Below are 21498 nucleotides of genomic sequence, written 5' to 3'. Positions count from 1 at the left end.
CTCCTTCCAGAGTTAAGCTTCTCTCTCCCTCGTACTTTTCTCACTCTCTCGCTCTCTCGCTCTTATTATTCTTAATTCTCCAGCTCCAGCCCGATCACTCGCTGATTCTCATCAGTCGTTCACCTGCTGGCCTCACGCTCAGCTCTTTAGACTATCGCACACTCCCAGTGAGCATCCTCTCCGATTCTCCTCCCTCACTCTCCCTCCTCCCACCCAGTCACACACACACGTGCACGCTTTAGTTGCCACTTCCTCCATCTCCACCCTCTTTGTCCGCTCTGCAGCTCTCACACACAACCCGATACTCCAAAACCTACACTCGACACTAACACCCACCAACCCCCCAACCAATACCACTTACAATCTCCCTTATCCCCCTTCCAAAGAAGGAGACCCCCCCCTCCCATTCAACTGAGAACTACCCAAGTCTGCAGTCAAAAAGAGAAAGCATAGATTGTTAGGGTAAAGGGGGTTGTCTTCTATCCCCACACTGCCTCACAAGCCTGCTCGGGCTGTTGCTGTGGCAACCAACGTAAGCTACACATGAAAAAAAAAACCCACCCACATGCACATTCATGTTCATTATCATAGGACTTGAACAAGGTGATTATGTTCAACATTAAGCACCCAGAGATGAGCAGACATCGTAGCCTCCCCCAACACTCATTGTGCAGGATGAGAAAACATGTGTGGAAAGGTTTTTAATTACTGTAATGAGTCTCATTTAATCCCCAGATACATGTGCGTTTCCATCACTTAGCTGACATCCACAGTTCCCAGCAGACCTCCGACTAATGTCACCAATAGACAGATAAATCCCTGCTAAATAATACTTTAATACAGAGGAGTGTCAATCTATTGTTCCATTACTTAGCTTTTCAAAGTGTAAACCTGAACTACCAAACGGTGTGTGCGTGTGTGTGTGTGTGTCAGACATGAAGAGATAATAAAGGATTACAGCACATTCATCATACTGTGAACCATTAAGAGCTGTGTATTGTGATAAAAACAAATAATCCTCTCAACTCGAAAAGCTTCTTGGGTTAAAAAAAGAGAAAAGAGCGAAGTCTATTATATCATTAATACAAACTTTGAAAAATGTCCAGATTACCAATAATCTGCTGAGATGCTCTTTCGAACTGTGACACTAATATCTCTTTCTCTTCTTAACGCTTAAGTGAAGAAAATCTGGTTCTTTTTTTTTAAAGGTCCCAGTGACCTGGGGTGTAGGTAAAAAAAAAATGAAAATGTGGAATGTGACAGCTTTGTTGCGAATTATCCGATAAGAGCAGATACTGCTTAAATGCCCCGCTTAAAATCTGATTACCATGAAGTTAACACAGATTATTCGATCAGATTTCAATCAGATGAAGGGCATATGCATTTACAATGACAGCTTGAGACATAATTGAACACCAAATACTGACAAAGAAAATAGTAGAACTGGAAAAAATTTATAGCCACAAAGAGCTTTTTTTTAAAAAAAAAAAAAAAAAAAAAAAAATCTGCTGTGGACAGTGATAGTTGTTTTTAAATTGACTGCATCTTTTCTGCTTCAGCATCCTCAGCAGAATCAGTAAATACCCTGTAAGTGACCCAAACTGCAATAGATTCCCATCCCATTAGCCGCTGAAATGGCCTGTGGTCACTGCTCTCCTACCCCCATATCATATCCTCTGAGAATTGCTGCTGCGCTAAAAAATGTCCTCATCTTCCACGCCCTCTCTCTTCCAATCTCACTTTGAGCTATTTGTCAACCAAGAAGAGTTTGATAATAATCCAAAATCCTTTGAGACATAAAATCAAATAATCCCAGAGCTAAGTGAATCCTGTAAATCCCACAGGATGTTCATTATTCCTGATGCAGGTTTCATTATTCTATTAATATTTCTATTTATACAACAAAATATTAAACTTCTTATAATTTAAATGTGCATCACCATGCTTAGCAAAGTATGCCCTGCAAGCAGCTAAGAATGTAATCTGTATGACGTGTGTGGGAGGCAACGTGTGACCTGCTAGTGACCTAAAAGGCTAGCTAAAGGTTTAATCACAGAAGCATTTCACATCAGTTACACGTCTGAGGTCTCCAGCAGGCAAGATGGCTGCTCTTCGGAAATTTGAATTAATTGTTATTTATGCATAACAAGTATGTCTCCCACAGGTTGCGATTTAATTAGTGGTGGTCGACCTCAGGGGGGTAGAACAGGAGGGCGGGCAGGGACTGTAAACAGCACTGAGCTGTAAGAAGTACAGCACTGAACGAATAACTGAAGGCATATCTCCAACAGACTGTCTACATAGATATTAATATTAAATATATAATACAGTTCAGTGTGTTCAGTGGTGAATTATGTCAAATGTTTTACTCCATCAGCTGTGTTAACTGGTAAAACAGAAGCGGGCAATGAATTTTCCCAAGTGGCCACATGAGAAACTGGGACTGTTATGGAGGGCTGCAAAGAAATATATTATAATGGTGCGCACCTCCACAATAGTCCTAGTCTCCCATGTGGCGTCTTGTAAGAATCAGTTGTTGTGATATAATATTAAATCCAAAAGCTGAGAATCAAAGTCTATCAGAAATCCTTCATCAGAGTTCCTGCGGCACAATGTCGGATGTGTTCTCGTGCTGTTTTTGGATATGTTAAACCCTGCCTCCCATCACTCTTAAACAAATTGGCTGTTTAATCAAGCACATAATTTGTTTGCAAGGCAAAGTAGGAGTGCCAAGTGCAACTCAACTTTGAGGAAACTTTCCATCGCTATAATGATATCTCTGCAGTATACCTCTACAGAACCCTACTGTGACTATGATTGTGATGTGGTTCAATAATTATACAGCATTTTAAGTGGGTAATGAGGTTATATTAGAGGGTGGGGGAATAAAGCTGCTATGAGATGTAAGCTTATTCAAGTTGTTATTCTCCCCTGACATGAAACTCTTTGTGCTTAAGTGTCCCAGTTAGATGCAGAGTAAACAGTAAATATGACCTAATTATAATAATAACATAGTCTTTCTTAAAGGTGATGTACGTATACAACATTCAGAGCTGGATGTTTCATTAGAGCACTCCCGTCTTCGGCCAGCGTGAGCCACACCTCCTTACTTCATTTGCAACTCACAAAAAAGGGCAAGGGCTAATAGCTGTTTTTCTTTTTTTGTTTTTTGAGTGACAAATGAAGTAGGGAGGTGTTTTTTTGTTTGTTTTTTTGTCAAGTATTAGGTTGTTTCCTTTTAGATTATTATTATTGACATCATAAATCATGCTTGTTGAGAAGTATTTTCACTGCACTTCTTAACTTCAACCTTGCCTTAACTTCCACACTAGAGGGGTATACTACAAACAAAGTTCAGCTCAGCCAGGCTTTCTCTGTGTTAGCTTGCTCAACAAAACTTATAACAACAGTTGGAGAACGTGGTTAGCAGAACGGTAGCTAACGACTTTGTCTGTTAAGCCGGGCTTTCTGCTTCAGGCTCACAAAAACCACGGGCCCTTTGGAAGGTCGTGTGACTCTTCCACATGAAACGATCCCCGTGAGCGCAGCCTGCTCCAATCAGACATTATCAGATGATGATGATAAGATTAATGCTGCAGAAAATTGTTAATCTTGCACCTTATTGCACAGAGTGGTAAAATAAACATTCTAATTCAAGTTAACAGCTTTATTGCCAAGTTTGGCTCTCTGTGCTGCTGTTTATTTCTAAGGTCTAGATGCACATTAGAGCTCTGAAACATTACATGTTACTGTACCATAGCCTAATGTTTGAGCCTAAGGACATGTAGAAATTGCTTTAGTTTGTTGTCAAAGTGAAGTTTTGGGCATTTTGTTGCTTGAACAGGTGATTTTGGTGTGTTGTGTTCTGCAACTCTAGCAGTGTAAAAGAGAATTAGCAGCAGATTAGAATTAGGAATAATGATAGCTATCCATTTTCTGCTTCATTAAATTAATACATGCAAACTCCTATGATGATGTTTATATAAAATATATTGCCCCAGGAGATAATATATGTTGCAATTAAAACATGCTGTAAATGAAAGAATCTGCTAAAAGGTTTTCCAGCTGTTTTTAGATTTAAACACATGTTCAGCATAAGTTACCGCAGCGATATAGTCAGATAAAAGGAAAGCTACTTTCGTGACACAGGAAACTCTGACTTTAAGCTCAACATAGCCCTCTAAGCCAATAATCTGGTTTCATAATACATCCCTAGGATGGAACAGAGAGCAGAGAATAACAAAACAACAGCAGAAACTCTCACACTAAGCTTTGCTGTTTTACTTTCCAAATGTGCTGTAAGAGGTCAACCTTAGTATCTTTATAAATTTGATGAATGCCAACACATTTCCAGGTACTCACATTAACTCAGATCCACTAACATGCACATATGGATGAGTCGGCCATAAAAACGTAAAACAGCAAAAAAACCAGAACAGTGTGACATCATTTTCTGTGAAAGATGCTCCATTAAGTATCTAATGAGCAAATAGCTGCTTGCTGCTATATTAATGTTGGATTCAGATATTATAGTATCTTTGAACCAACACAGAGCATACTGTGTTATAAAAAATACTGAGCATGTAAAAAAAAAAAACGTCCTATTCTAAATGTATTTCAAGACAAACAGATTTTCTCATGAATTACATTTGTTTGTGATGGTTGACAAAAACATTTCTAGTCAAATTGTCTCATGTGTCATTAACTGTGTGGACGAGTCATCCTGTTAACCCAGAAAATGAAGGAGAACCTTCTAATGTGGTTAATGTTGTAAAAAGCTCTACTGTAACCCAAACCACAACTGTTTCTGGGATATAACGAAGTAGTTTGGGGGTACTCAGACTGAAATAAAACTAAAGATATAAAAGTCAAAACCTAAAAGTTAAAGGTCACAAATGAACACAAAAATAAGCGAAGAGAAAACACAGGAGTTACACTCTGTTCCTGAGGCATAATCCTGTACGTGGTCCTTAAGTCCTTACGCAGCTCTGCAATTTTATCCTTATGCAATTATAAGTTGTCTTGTTAAAGGACTATATTTTTGGTATTTGCAAAAAGCTTGAGGGAAACATAAGCTCAGTTCATTTTGATTATATATTCCTGTATCTTCACAAGTTTGCTGAACTGCTGCTTGGTACACAGCAGATAATATACAACGTGTCTTTTTGTGATGACAATAGTTAAAGCCAGAGGTTTGATCTCATTTAATTTGTGCACACAGTTTACAATCTCACAGCACAAGTCATTTATCAACTGCACCATACGTCTTTGTAAATTTATATCCATATAAATGTATGACACAGACCCAACAACCACATTCTGCCGTGATATATTGTTTCTCATATATCAATATAACACTGATGATAAAGAAGAGTAGTACAGCACAGAAGTAACTTGACCTGCTCAAATGCACACACAAGTCCTCCAACAGCCAGAGACACAAGGAATTACAACACAAACAGTCCTTGGAAATGGCTGTGTTCCCAAGGACACCCTCCCCTACCCCCTTAAACTGATTTGAACTACTCAAACAAATGGCAGGATGATTATCTCTGGTGTAAAGTCATTTCTCACTCAGAGGCAATTTTTCCAGATGAAAAGATCTGACTTTCTGACTTGCTTGGAAAAAAATATGTTATTTTGCTGGAGGTTATGTTAAAAAAATATGTAACATAATTCAAACGATCTTATGAGTCAGCTTTGTGTCTTAATCTGTGTGCCAGAAGGAAGTAACAAAAATAAACATATGAATTTCCCTAATCTGTTTTGCGAACCGGTTTCTGGTGCCAAGCAAATACTGGGCAAAATTTAAAAAGCAGATAAGTCTGAGAAGCTTTCCATTCCCCAGGGAACTGTTCCTCTAAAAGACCTTTTATACAGAAAGGCAGATAAGGAAATCCTAATCAGCAGTTCCTAATAAGAAACTAGAACACAAATGGTGGTAAAAAAAAAAAAAAAAAATTATATATATATATATATATGCTGAAAACTTCAAAAGGTTCAAAGCCTTTGTTAAATCAAAAGCTACAGACGAAATTAATCTGTTAAGATGTCTGTGGAATCTGATGCACGAGGAGGCTCTTTCTCTTGAGTCTACACTTTCCCTCATAGCTAGCCCTATTCAGTTGGCAATAAAAGGCCAGGTATAGCAGTTGGTATTGAATAAAGGATGTTCTCTCTACCAATGAGTCCTGATTTTCAGCTTCCTTATCTCTAACAATGTCACTGTGCAGATTTCCTTAGAAACAAGCCCTCTGGGAAATCACAATCAGGCAGATGTGCCTTTTCTACAACAGAAGGTCACTCTAGTGTCCTTTTATGCTCTTTTGTGCTTGACATATTGGACTTACTAGTGTAGTCCATGACACCTAACTTCATACGGTTTTATCTGTGTACAAATATCCTATCAATCAGGAATTTGTTCGCAAAACTTCCGATCATGCAAGAGTTGTTAGGCCTGGGAAAGAAAAGAAAGAAGGAAGGAAGAGAATAGAAAAGCCTTGAGTCAGCCTCCTCCTCCCACTGGCTTAGCTCATCATTTCTGCATGACATCTGTCAATAAACAGGCCCCACATCTTTAAAACCTTTCCTGCCATTTTCATACCTAAACTCCTATCTTATGCAGTGTGACTGCAGCAAAGCAACTTGCAAGCAAATAAGTGAACTTTAAAATCGCTGGAGGAATAACTAAGTACTGAAAATCTCAACGAATCAGATAAAGCAAAATGGGAAATGTCAAGTCAAAGTTGCCTGGGACTCGTCTCAACCTTCAGCAGCCGGCTGCGTTCTGAGCTTTATGTTTTTATAAGACATCTTCTGCTGGGCCTGGATGGTGGATGACATTTTAGGAATTGGATTGGATTGAGGTGGTTCGAAACAGGGGTGAGGTTGTCACTTTGGTGCTATATTAGGTCAGACAGAAGGAGACACACAGAGAAACAGTCAGGTCTGATCGGCCTTGACAGTTTGCTCTCCCAGTATGTCTGCTTTTCCAGACGACTCGGCTTGACATACATGGATGAGCGTGCACAAGCAAGCTGACACCGAGACCGTTTTCACAATGCAGCGGTGAGCGCATGTGCAAAGGAGACAGTCAGACGATGATGAGGAGCGACATCTCTTGGGAAATCAGTGTACACAAACAGAGGAGTGTTTACAATGACACCTCTTAACTGTTTACAAGCTAACCTCCCCCAAAAAGACAGCAGGGATGAAATAGGCCTAGGATTTAGAAAGCATCATAAAAATAGAATAGGAACTCACATCAAACAATTGGAAATATATAGCACGGTTATTCAGCAGAAAGGAAGAAATGAATAAAACAGTAAAAAGCAGATTTGATCACCGTGGCGGAAAACATCCACAGATGCCCATCAAGTACACTTGTTTACCTGACTTACGGGCTCATTAAGTGCCAAAACTATGCACTACTAACTTTGGCCACCAGAGGGCTAACAATAAGGGAACCAAAAGACAACAAACACACAACAAGGCTCCATCGTTTTGTTAAATATGCATATGAAATACTCATATTGAAATGATAATTTAAGTCTAATATAGTTTGCTTACAAAGTAACTTCAACAAACAGGTCAAAAAATACAGAGCATTAAATTATTATATAAAAATCCTCAAGCTCGAGAATCATACTTCTGCAAGTTGCATATCATGTTTCACATACTGAAAAAAATCATCTTATACATTTCAAGAGGGCAGCTTGAAATCAAATATATACATTTTTCCTATCTTTAATTCATGTTATTTATTGATCTAGACTGTTTTAGATTAAGTTGCCCCTTTTTATAAAATGTTTTATTTTATAAAAAACTCAAAATCATCTTGAAACCTTGTTGCAAGTAGTCTCATGTAGGCACTACTTTATGTCTCCTGAACTACATTATAATTTATCGGAGACTGTTTACATCCCCTCACCCAATGACTACCATGAGCCTCCCATCACATGTACATTTGCACACTGATACAGCTCGCAATTGTAGTACAGGATAGAGAAAATAGTAGTTCCTACATGGAACTGCTTACAACAAGGTTTATAGATTTTTTTTTTTAGGAACTGGGTCATAAGACATGGCTGCTGAGTTGTTATTGTTGTTGTTTTTTTATTCTGTATTTTGTTCTCTTGGTGCAATATAAGGGAGGGATGGAAAATGCCATTTAGTTTTACTATATTCAGAGAAGACAGACATCTTTATGGCTAATAGCTCTCACACTGAAACAATCTATATGAATAAACGGCACTGCAAGCCGGAGCAAAAATATGTAAATGTAATTTTATCCCTTTCATGTTCATGTTAAATTCAGATTTATAGAGAATGCAGATAAAGCTTTGCCCTATAGCTGATGAGTGTGAAAAGCTTATCAATCTAAGAGATGCATTTAAAGACTGTTTTTGCAAGAAACAAAGCTTGTTTAATGGGCAAGAATAAAAGACTCATTTTGTTTCTTTCCACGTTTCAAGCAAAGACCAGTGCTCTCTAGCTTGATTTTTTTTTCTTGCTAGTAAAAGTGGCACCTAAGGGTGGTTCAAAAGTGCAGACCTGTCCAGCATGAAGGTCAGGTGAGCTGAAGCATGGATGAGAGAGTGGGATCTGTGGTTTGTTTTAAAGAATGGGCAGCGAGTTATACAACCCACAGCCTGCTACAATAATCCATGCTGCTCCAGGGATAGGAGAGCAGAGTGCACTTTTTACTTGGATGCATGTTCACATGTGCTCAGTCGAGAGAGGAGAGATACTCTTATACAACATCTCAGTATAGCCATTATCCACACTAACCCTTCTCTCCCATTGCGTCCCATCGAGGGAGCTTAGCAAGGCAGGATTATCACCAATTACAAGCCTCCCCCGCAGAGTGTGGAAACTGGGTTTGAGGATCATGAGCTTATTGTGTATGACCCACAATGACCAGATGAAAGATGCTCATTTAAGATTTAATCAGCAGCAAGTGTGGAAAGACTTCATCTTAAGACTTAGTGATATTAAATGCATCAGGTCAGCTCTCCTGTCATGAATTACAGAATATTCTACCTAATCATTGGATCTATATTGTAAACAGTATGAATACAACAGAAGGATAATAAAGATAATCCTGTGTATGTATATTAAAATCTGTTTCCCCAATCGGCTGGGGAATCATGCAGTTCTTATCAGCATTATCTAAAGTCAAGTCAATCAGAAACTCACCAGAGTTTTCTTGGCCTTCCGATTCGGAAAGGTGAGCACGGCATTTTGCTGAGTTCTGTTAAAGTTTTGCTGCCAGTTTTTTTTTTTACAGTTTACAGTTCAGATTTCCAGCCATGTCCAACATACAGTTGGATGCATGAACTGTCAGTGCTTGTTGATTTCAAAAAAAAGATTGTCAGATGGCACTTTCACAGTTGCTTTATCCAGGCAACGCCAATGTTGCTGATAAAAGATGATCTGCCCCGCTGGGTATAACCAGCGATCTTAATGTAAAGTAGCTTTAAACACTGCACCAAATTTTTCAAGCAGTGCTGAATTATTCCCTGATTTGAAGAAGATTGCCAAAAAACGAGTATGACTGATGAACTTGTATTATCGTATCTTGGCTTTCTAATGCAGGCCCCACATTTTCTATTTGCAGCGTCACCTCATCCAGTCAGTTGCTTCCCCCTCCTTCCCTCCTCTTCACGCCCAGAAGTCTTTTATCTCCAGTGCTGTTTTAGATCCTCCTCTTCATCTTTATTTTGGTCCGGAGTTTACTCTTCTTCTTTACAAAGAGGTGCAATCATTCTGTCTCAGGCAGCAGCAGCTGATGGCCGGACGACAGCCTGTGCAAACAAGCTCAGCCACTGCTGAGTAATGCAGGCCTGGCTGGTAAAAGATATCCTCCTGCATTTGTATTCCAGAGGGAAGGCAGGATGATACTATGGTGGAGCACTGTTTAATGTGCTGCATTCAGACAGAGGGGGACGAGGGCCAGACACTCATGCCACCACACCTAAAAGCTTTCAGAAATGGTGTCGTGTATCTGCAGTGGCAGGAGGTGTGCATGCTCAGATCCCTGCCTCTCTCCATGTGCCACTCGCAGCAGCACTCCAACCTTGCCAGCACTGCAGAGATGGCAGGGCGGACTGGGTATCTGTTTCCCCGCTGCTGTCCATCTGCTCTAACTTTTACAGGCTCATTCATCTTACTTAACTCTACTCACTGCATTGATTCGCACATTTAAAAATTACAAAGCTGGTGTGAGTCAATGACATTGATCATCAACAGAAGAAAGCTTTAAGATTTCTAACTTTAATTGGCTGTGTTTGCTTATTGAAACAAAAGGAATGTCATTTATTACAGAAGGAACACGTACCATAAGCTTCTGGCCTTGGAGAATGTCTTGTCCACTCTGAAAAACAAAAACAAACAGCAGCTGTTACAGTCCCAAATAAATATGTTTAATTTAATGTGCTTATGTCGGCATTTCCTAAAAACAAGTACATTTGATATATTTTTTAACTTTATATCAAATAATTATAAATTATAAATGTTTTTAGACTTAATAATTAAGTCTAAAAACAAAGAGGAATATAACACCTAGTAACAGGTACATGTAGTTTCCATTCATTTGCCTTCCTGCAAGTTTACTCAGATTAATTTAAAGTGCACTTAAAAAAAAAGTTCAATGAAGTGAAAGAGGTTGATTATGCATCAAGATGGGTTACCCTGAAATAACTCCTGCCATCTGTTAAAGCATCATTTCCCAGAATGAAGGAATGATTACTAGTCTGGTGTTTTCTGAGACAAAGTGAATCATGTTTCAGTTTAAGTCGACACTTTCAGGCTCAGTGCACATTGTCACTCCAAAATAAACTATCATCTGTCCTTACATACTCTGGATAAACAGATTTAAGCAGGAGTAATCACTGGAAACAATAACCAGATGACGCAGGGTTGGGAACTCCGGGGATGAGAATGTAGAAACCCGTTTTTGCCAAAAGATGGCACTGTGCGTGCAGCAGAAGGTTAATCCTAACGTGCAATTAATAACAAACTGGGCTTGCTCTGCTCATCAGACAGAAAGATATTCATCATGATAATCAAGGCCATGTGGCAAGATTTAAATCACAAGACACACACAAAAAAGACCAATTACTTCTACTCTGAAAACATCACAAACAAAAAACTACAGCTTTTCTCGGGCTGCAGCGTTTAAGTGTCTAAAAGGTGAATATTTGGTTCTGGTGAGTAAGCTGCAGATATTCCTCTTGTGTGGTTAGAAAAGAGTAAGAAAGAATACCTTTTTTATATAATATGTTATCTTACATGCTTTCCTGAGCAGTGCTAAAGATGATACACCACCTGACGGTGTAAATTAAATACAAATGAGCCAATAATGCGATTGATTTCCCCCTCCTTTCTGACTGTGTCTCTCATGACATAGAAAGGAGACATCCCGAAACCCCAAGCTGGGTCTCTGCCTGCTCTCACTCTGTATCTGCCAATAAGGCCACCATGGTTTAGAACTCTTACTCATCCTTCCGTGGAGATGATTAGTGTGCATGGCACAGCAACACCCGGAGGAGCGAGCATTTCTGGAAAGTGACTCTTGCTCTCTGAAAAACAGAAAAGCACACAGAAAACGACCATGCCACAGTAGCTACCCTTGTGAAGCTGTAGATGGGCATTTTTAGCATTTTGACCATGTTCGCTCTGATAATGTGTAATGCTTCAGGTTGCCACTTAGCATTTAACACTAACTACAAACTTCAGCTGAAGGTGAGGAGAATATTAGAGCTGTAGCAGATATTGTTGAATAGCATTAGAAATATACACATTTTGACCAGATGGTGGCACTGTAAAGTCAAACTCATTACATGCGCTATATTAGTTAAACTGTCATATTACTAGATAAGTGCATACATATTACTAGTTTTATTCTTCATATTTAGGAAAAAATGAATGGCTCAGTACAGTATCATAACCATTCAGCAGCATATAGACATGTTGCACTAACAGTAAATTTATGACAATCCATCAGTTTGAGATATTTAAGTCTTGTAAAAAGGGAAAAGACTGATTAAACATGTCATACTAAGAGTCATAGGCCAAAAATCACAAGCATAGAGCTCAGAAATCATTCTGGGGAAGGAAGTCCAGTTTCCATTCATATAAAAAGATCTCTTCATTTCATTGATTACCAAAAAATCCCCAATGAGGTAACTTAAGGACCAAGGGTTTAAAAAGAAAAATCTTACTTCTTCTTTTGTTTATGAGAAGTTCTCAAAAACTAAATGAAAGCCTAAAGCTTCCTCCTTCTTAGAAAACTGCCTTACTGAGAGGAAACAAGCCCTGGGGGGGTTTGTTTGTTCATTGCACTGTGGAGTCACGAATCAACAGACTTGTGTTGTTACAGTAGGTTCTCGCCTGATTCCCCTCAGTGCAGAAGATCACTCATCATTTTCAGCCCCAGGCCTTCAAGTGACGGATAATGGCACCCAGATGGAATTTGTGGTGCCGTTTTATCTCAAATCTACCACCAGTGTTGATTTCACCGAGCCTAACAGACACGTGTCTGTAGATAAATCAGCGCTCCATCTTAAATGGAATTCATACTGGTTCTTAGGAGAGAAGAATAGGGCTCATGAGCCATCGGCTGTGCTCTTGTGAAGCGGCTAAAGTTGTTTTAGAATAAGAATAACATTTTCCTCAACCTCATCCTGTGTTGCTCACCCAGGTTCTCAGGTTTCATGGAATTCCCATAAAATGAAATCAACCAGGGTGTGTCGAGATTATTGGAAAAAGGTTCCGAACCAGAGAGTCCAAAACAAATACAGAACATTTGAAAATCAAACTTCACCTTAGCTCGACCACAAAACATGGCACCCAGCAGCTTAGACCTCCTACAGACGAACCGGGACAGAGGAATGACAGACACGTCAAACCAACTGATTATGAAATTAACATGTTTTTGCTGTACTGTGCTGGAAAGAATATGATGGGATAGATTCTGTAGGGATTTTGCTTTACACCAAAGACTCTGAGCTGTTAGGGTTTAGACAGGAAACAAGGAAAACTGAATCTGATCTTCATAAGTCTCCAACTGACTGAACATACTAACATTATTACACTCATAGCAATTCGAAATGCTATTATTTGTTATGCATAAGGTATAACACTATTGAAAATCACATTTCTATTAACTGTACAAGACTGTGTGTAAATAAAATAAAGTAAAGATGTACCGGGCAAGACAACAGTCAGTGGTGAAAAAAATCCCAGCCGTAACAGCAAAACAAAAAATATTCTGTCACCGTTAGAGAGGACAAAAGTGGACTATAATAAATATGGCTGCGCTAATGCATTTTTGTATCATGAGTCATATTTTGCACATTCAAATCTCACTGTGAAAAGACTGTGGATAGCCTTGTTTTGATTTGATTTTCTAAAAAAAAAAAAAAAAAGAGAGAGAGATTAACTAGTGAATTTCACAGCCCATCACAGCACAGACAGGAATTAAAGCTCAGGTCAGAGCCAGATACAAGCAAATATATATTTTTAATGTTTCCTGTATGCTTTCAGCTAGGTATCATACACACAAATGGGTTACCATGGAAACAAACATCAAGGAGGGATGAAGGAGTCTCAAGGCGGGTCTCAGAAACCCGAGGTCATCACTATGTCAGCGGCTGTCACACTCAACAATTGGTTAATTCAACTTAATCTGAGTTTAACTACAGCTTGCAATTTCTTCTCATCTCTGGCTAAACTTTTAAACATTTCCTTCACTTCTTTACAAAGAATTAACTTAAGCCAGTGGTGTATGTATGTATAGAAAAGTCAGCAACACTGCTGGTGGCAAGTAGGTCAGCAGACAAGGCTCAGGAGTTAGACTGGAGGAAATCCAGCTTAAAGCAAAGAAGTTTGTTGTTCAGCTACAAATCTGCTGCATTAGCATGTTCTTCCCATTTTAATTCTGTATCTTAAATATGAGATGCACTGTAAATTTAACATAATCAATTTAGGGGTCAAGCACAAACATCCTAACAGTAGTTGTCACCAGCAGAAAAACAACAACAACAACATACTGATAGAAAAGAAACTGGAAAATAGCCCTGGGATTAATGTTCTAAGGGAATGAACGCATAATGATAAAGAATAAGGCCAGTGCTGTTAGTCAGTACCTTCAAACGCACATTTTAAACAAGAGTCATTTGTAGGAACAGATGTTGTTTCAACTAATGCTAAAAAACATGATCCCAGTGATTCCAGCTTACACAGAAATTATTCTAATTCCCTATGGCTGCAGTAAATTCTAATGGAGTCATGGGCAGTGTTACGCCCAGTTCACCCTGCAGGAGTTGGGAATAACTGAAGTCCTTGACAGTATTCGCTTAATATTCTCCAATTAAAACAGAAGTGAAAAGGTCACAAATCTTAACCATCTTAACCTATTATCTGTTGAATAAAGACGACACCTTGCTAACGTGATTGCAGGGTAACATTTGATTAGTTGCAGTAAATACTGAGCATAACCACAGACTGTACTAAATAGTTGATATCCACTGTGATTAATGTGCTGCTGTTTGACAGTTGCACTCTTGATACTTTGAAACCCAAAGTGATTAGTCAGGTGTGGGTGTGACTAAGTAACCCAGGACTACTGTTTGCTCATGTGGTAGCAAAAAAAACAACCCAAAACTTGCTTTTTAAAAGAAAGTCTTGCTATTTGGTTCATTGTGATTCTGACAGGGACCATAGTGATGTAGCTGTATTAAATGAATCTTGCAATTGAAACTCATGAGGACAGAGCTTAGCAAGGTTTTATTATCACATAGACTTTTACATAAGCAGATTTCATTTGTATCTAGAAAAATCAGCCTCTTCAGGCCACTGGGAAGAATACATGTTTACAGCACTTCTGCACTAGCTTCACTTTTCAAATGCCCTTTTAGATAAAGTCAGCGAATATAACTAAGGCTATATTCGATTAACATTATTTCAGAGAGGAGATTACACCTGGCTACACAGCCATCTGCAGACATGAGGGGCCTGAAGCAGGGAGAGCAGCTGGAGAGTTACTATTAAAGTGCAGCGACTGGAAGGACTCTAAAGCAACTTAAATAGCGCACTCTATATGAGATTTACCAGTTGGAAGGGTGTCAGCTGAGCAATTGGCTGATTAGGGCTGGTATTGAGGTTAACTGCCATCAGCTGATGTTAACATAAATACTATTCATCCTGAAGGTGTAGCAAATTTCATTTCATTCCTTTGTTGCCAAGATAAAAAATAAAAAGCTGGGGGCTTACCAAAGGCTTCATAAATAACATGAATGTCTTTTCAAAACTTTGGGAAAATCCATCAAAAAGTTTTGGAGAGATTTCAGTCTGTAGCAAAGTGTGTTCCACTTAAGCAAAATGCCCCTATTTATCCACCAAAACTAAAGAAACGTGGATGACTGGATGAATGCAGAATGTGAGCCGATTCACTTTATTCTGAATAAGGTCTTTCTGCCCTTAAAACCTACACAAGGACATACAGTATTCTTATATCCAACTGAAGTGGAAGTATGAAGTGGACTCAAAAATATACTCAGTGAGATGCACAAGGCCTTAAGCAGAAATAACAGCTAGGGTAGTGATGGGAAACACTGTCAAACAATGATGAACGTGACCAGATCTAGACACTGTACTGTATCTCAGCCCCGCGTGGGCTGAATGAGCTCATGTCAATGGGCTCATTCAGCCCACGTTAATCAGCACAAAGTGGCTGAATGTCCCCATTTAGCTACAGTACAGTTAGATACAGTGTATGTGAAAACAGATACATTGGTAGCGAAATATTTAGCACATCTACCACACAAACAAAACACATGACAAGCCTTTTATTTACCAGTCAAGTATAGCAGACTTGTTCAGTTATCTTTAATTTCACATAGTTGTAGTGTGGTGTTCTGTGTTTCTCTCAGTTATATTTTAGTTACATCATGTTGGAGTAGCTGTACTGATTACATAAAGAGCGCATAATTATCTATGCCAAAAATCACAACAATCAGAGCCCTTGTAGCCCTGTAGCCCTGCATGTACTTCAGATAACCTTTAGGTTCAGATTTAACACGATTAACAGAAAAATTAGATCCTTTCCAGCTGTTTCTTTAATCGACCAGTACATGCCTGATGTTACAGGTTCTTTTTTTAAGCTTATAAAAATTAATTATGTTCCGAGGTGGTTGTCAGGCAACATAATGGTGTCATAATATATGACATATAATCCAAGTTTTAAGGATATGAATCAGATGTCATTTTCATGAAATGAAAATGGTGCATCAACGGTACACATGGGTCATTTTAGCCCATTTGCAGCTGGTTGTTAGGCAACATAAGGATGTCATAATATCTGATATAGATAAGAACCTTCAGTGGGCTAAGATGCAGCAGCATACCTGTTTGAACTTGGTCTTTTAATAAGTTGAAGTTTGATGGTAACGTTGTGAACATTAGTTAATTAACACTGCTTCTGTCAGTCTCTTCCCTCCCACTTGTTCTCCGCAGATGGCTCGTCATTGTGGATGTGAATGAGAATGTCAGAGTAAATATGCAAGGTGATATGAGAACACAGGCACTGAAGAGCCCTCTGGTTGCCTTGCAGCTCCTATTTGTTTTGCCACTGCCCTTTCGGTACTTGAATGGCCTCCTGCTCTCAAGTATCTCTATCTTGCAGTGTAATCATCTTTTTTCATCAAACAAAATCAGCTCCTCTACACTGTCTTCTCATTGTTCACGGTTAAAATTGAAATAACATGCTTTAGACAATTGATCATCAAAAATCAGAGATAAAAGCCGCTGTTTCTTTCTTTTAAGAAGCACAAAGTATGAAAAACAGCTACTTTCATTAAAATAAACCCTTTTTATGTTAAAGCTGAAACAGGAAGAGAACACAAGATGAGCGGGGAGATCAGCACATGATCAGCCGACACATCTGCATTATTATACTTTACACTGTTTACCTGTTGTTTTTAGAAAAGACATGACTGCTCAACGTTTTCACTCACAGACTAGATCTTCTAAGAACTAAAAACGGACCCCAGATGAGGTGCAGCTGTCTACTTCCCTCTCAGACCACTTCAATAACAATATGCTTGAAGGTTATGGTAGATTCTTTGATGATGCCAGCTCTAGCTTCATCTGCTGAACCAGAACTGATTGCTAATCATGCTGTTATTGTCACGGCTGGCGGAGTGGAGGAAAAGGAGGACCCAAAATGCAGCAAACTGATGATACGAGTGAAGTTTATTTACACGGTGGCAGTGGCAAAAACAGGCAATGAAGCATGAGTAATGACAAACCTAAACTGGGAGAAACTAAAGAGCAAACCTGAAATCTTACAAAACGGAGAGCGGAGCAGAGAGACGCAGACCAAGGACCAGGATACCAAGAAACACAGACGAGCCGACAACGAACACAGACCGACACCCACTATATATACACACACACGGTAATCGGGTAATCGCACACAGGAGGGAAGAACAGCTGATCTGAATACACATGATGACTGGAGGACACAAGCTGAACACAATGACAACAGACACAGACTTTCAGAACAAAACAGGAAATCTAGAACCCGAACCGGACACAAGGGGGGAGGACACAGAATAACTAGAACAGAGGGAAATAATCACAAAACGCTGGGTCAACGACCCAGGACCATGACAGTTATTGTGAAGTATTTTATCTCACACTGTGAAACAACATTTTTTCCAAAGGGTATGTGGGCTTGTTTAATTGAAGAAATGGCAGTTTCAAATCAGCTGACCAGAGAATATGTACTGCAACTGAGGCCTGCTCAGATTACAAAACAGTGCCTGTCTTTCCATTCAGCTGTTTTTGAACAGGATTGAGAAGTATTCTTCCAGTCTTTCAATGGGACACTTCCACATACAGCATCATTGTTTAGGCTGCCTAAAGCTGTCAATGGGTTTATTGGTAGAGCATTCAGTTCATTTAACAAGTCACGGCTCTGTGTTTATCTCTGTGAGATACACACAGAAACATATGTATATGTAACATATAACATATGTCCTGTGTGTAACAGTACTAAGGAATACTTCCAAAAACTCACATTAAAGGTCACATTAAAGCATATGAAAGTCTGGTAATTTCTGTATTCAGTAAAAGAAATTTAGAGAAAGAAAGTGGGTTCCATAACCTACCGAAGGTAAATAATCACACCTAAATTAAGTGGCCCCGCCATTTTCTTTCTAAAATTATGAGCATGCTGTGTCAAAGAAAGAATAATCTGCTGAAAACTGAGGGATCATGTTCACCTAAGTGAATGTCGACGGGATGCAGGCATGAGAGTGTCTTACATATTACTCCCTAATGTTAGCAATCACCCTGACCTATTGAAATGCCAGTGCATTCAAAGACAACGCTAACCAGAAAAAGCACACGCTTCGCTTTATACCAAGAGCAGGTCTACATTTCTCACTGCCTTCAATCCATGCTCCACTCTATGAGTGTGACAAACTGGGGAAAACGAGTGCAAACATATCAGCCTACTTGTTAAGAACCAGAACTCCTTACAGCAAAAGGTTAGTGTAAACGGTTTGACTTTGTAATGTTTTATTTTGTACACATGTAGAATGATATATAGACACATTTCACATCTTTATAGGTTTATCTGACCAGCTGTGCGCTCCCTCAAAAACTAACTACACTAGCTATTAACTGAAAATAACAAGAGATGCACCAATTAGGGAACAGTTAGATGTCCTCTAATGGAGTGGGCAGGGCTACAATTATGCTTTAACACTTAATGAAATATATAGACTAGAATTTGCGAATTTACTCCTATATGAGGTTTTGTTATATTACATTAGGTCTCTCTTTTGAAAATGAAAAACAGAGAGTGAAAAGACTTAGAATAAGGCATAATCTTCACTTCTGTGCTGCTTTTCTACCCCATTACCTTCTCACTGGGATGTGTCAAATCTTAATGTGCTCATTACTGAACACACTAGTGATACTTGACAGTTGGTAAGAACAGCTCTAAACAGCAGCAGTAGCAGACCGTGATGCATAAACGCAAAAACATGAGATTTCTGTTTTATGAGGAGTGTTTTCTAACATTAAAATTAAAATTTGTGTGAAAATTTAAACGAAACTAACTTGTTGGTTTGACAAATACACTGCAAATCGGGCTAACCTCCCCACATCATATCATGTAGCTGAAATTTGTCACGGTCCTGGGTCGGGTCAACCCAGCATTTTGAGTTTCTTATGTTTTGGTTTATTTTTGCATTATGGATTGGTTATTCTCTGGTGATACTGTTTTGATTACAATTATATTCTGATTCTTTAGTTATCTGATGATGATGTTGATGACGATGATGATTATGTCTGGTTTAGGTTTTGTTATCTTGCCCTTATGTTTGGTTTAGGTTGCCTGTGCTTGGTCTTCTCTGCCCGTATGTCCCTCTGTTTGTCCATGACGTCATTATGCCTGTTTACGAGTCTGTCTCTGTCTGGCGTGTGCTTCCTGTCTTATTTTGTAGGTCTGTGTCCTTTGTCAGTGCGTTCAGCTTTGTGCTCTCCCTGTCTCGTCAGTGTAATCAACGTCAGCCGTGTCTCCCAGCTGTTTCCTCTTTGCTCCGTTCACCTCTTGTATTTAGTGTCTGTGTCTTCCCCTACTCGGTGTCGCATCGTTAACGTCTGTTCACCCTCACTTGCTGCGTGTTTAGGATTTCCAGTCCTCCTGCATCTCTGTTTAGAGTTTTGTTTGCTTTTGTGAGTTTTATTTTATCTTGATGTTCTGCTCCAGCAATAAAGCTGCATTTTCTGTCTAAACCTCGTGTCCTGAGAATCCTGCATTTTGGGTCCACCACTCCTGCCTGCCAGCCACACAGCCGACCATGACAAAATTGAAGAAAAAAAACAAAACTACAGCTAGTTTAAATATTTACAACTGGTAATATGATATGGGTGTGTGGATCAACACGTTTGACCCTTCCACTAGTAACAGCTCACTTAGAGGAAAATCACAGCTTGCAACTCACTGAACATTCAAATTCAGCAAAAAGCAGTGCTAAGCTACAAAGTATAGGACACCTGGAGACTGCAGTCCTTGGGGCTCCTGGAGGCCGAGATAAGGCCCTGAAAACATACCTCCTCTGAATGGCCAACAGCCAAACATGCTGATGTTGTCATTGCAGCCACTCGCTAAAATTGATACATTGCTCAGCCTAGCAGCAACTGTCCCAGCTAGTTTTCTACTTTCTTGAAGATACAAAAAACACACATGCACACACACACAACGCTTTCACTGTCAGGCATCCAGTTGCACTGGGGCACCTGCTCTTTGACCATTAAAAACATTCTTGGCTGACTCTAATGCCCAGTGTCCTGTAAAAGCTCAAGTGGGCCAAATAAATACACTGCGGACATAAGTGCCCAGTGACAAACACTCAAGTGTACTGCACATATTTCTTTCCTCATAGACAAACAATAAAATATCACATCAAAGGCGAACATGACAATAAATCAGTCTCATACAGAAAAAAACATAGTGCACAATTACAACAGCATGGATTCACAGGAATAGATAGAATTAGTAACTTGAATCTTAACATATTGATTTTGTCACCTTATAGCTTTTGTCACCTGATTTTACCTCGCCATTACTGTGAACAGTTACCCTAATACCTTAACAAATGACCACGAAACAACAACAGCATTAGTATCGGATGGAATAGAAAGATATCAAACTAATAAGCAGGACATTTATGACAAAAGCTGTTTTTTGTTTGCTTTTTTTAAATGACATGATTCCAGAGCACCAGCAGCACAGACGTGCAAGCACCAATACAGACACAGAATGTGCAGAGTCATCAAAGCAGGTGCTAGAAACAGACACACAAGCACACATACATTCACACTTGATATCCATCTCTGTGAAGATGAATGAGTGATCTAGGAATCAATAGGATTTTCATTCTTACCCCCCATAGGCTCCAAAAGTGAAACTCCTCTTTCTATGCGGCATGCTGGCTAATGGATAGCTGTGAGTCAGTCTACTCAGTGCTGAATGGAGCCAGCACTTGTGTCACTTACGCTGACTGAGCATATGTGTGCGTGTGCATGTCAATGTGTGTGTTTGTATTCTTTGCCTGCCGTCTGAGTTCCACTCCCACAGCTGATGTGCCCTGCCTCTTCCTTGCTCACTCGCACTCCTCCTTCGCAAGCAGGGTAGAAACGGCAAGAGGATGCGGGAGGACGAGTGGGAGGGGGCTAGAGGGAGGGCTGCTGACCATGCCAGTCACCTCTGGGAACCAGGGGAAGAGATGCAGTTTTGCTGACTTACTGTCTGTATCTGTATTCCTTCTCTTTAGCATCAAGAACATAGACAAGACACTTCATGTCTATTTTTACTTAAAATTTGTGTAGTTATAAGCACACAGCTCTGACAGCAGTGAGTCCACACGTAAACCTGGGAATAATACTGTATATGATGTCAGCAAGGCAGAGGTGCTCTTG

The 21498-nt window shown here is 39.5% G+C and overlaps 1 protein-coding gene across 4 annotated transcripts in view; it reads right to left on the bottom strand.

The window, feature by feature from the left end:
- LOC308406643 (rap1 GTPase-activating protein 1-like) overlaps positions 1–21092 on the bottom strand; it is a 41120-nt gene extending 20028 nt beyond the window's left edge. For 2 of the 4 annotated variants that reach the window (XM_080897755.1, XM_080897757.1), the window contains exons 1-2: positions 20964–21092; positions 10340–10375 (exon numbers count right to left, since the gene is read on the bottom strand). In XM_080897755.1, the coding sequence (XP_080753881.1) occupies positions 10340–10375; positions 20964–21007 (80 nt within the window). In that variant the 5' untranslated portion in view covers positions 21008–21092. The remainder of the gene's footprint in view (positions 1–10339; positions 10376–20963) is intronic. The other 2 variants (XM_080897756.1, XM_080897758.1) reach the window with 1 other exon arrangement.
- Positions 21093–21498: the final 406 nt, after the last annotated feature.

Source organism: Rhamphochromis sp. 'chilingali' (assembly GCF_963969265.1).
Source record: "Rhamphochromis sp. 'chilingali' genome assembly, chromosome: 12".
Taxonomy (NCBI): Eukaryota; Metazoa; Chordata; class Actinopteri; order Cichliformes; family Cichlidae; genus Rhamphochromis; species Rhamphochromis sp. 'chilingali'.
This window is presented reverse-complemented; position numbering and strand designations above follow the sequence as displayed.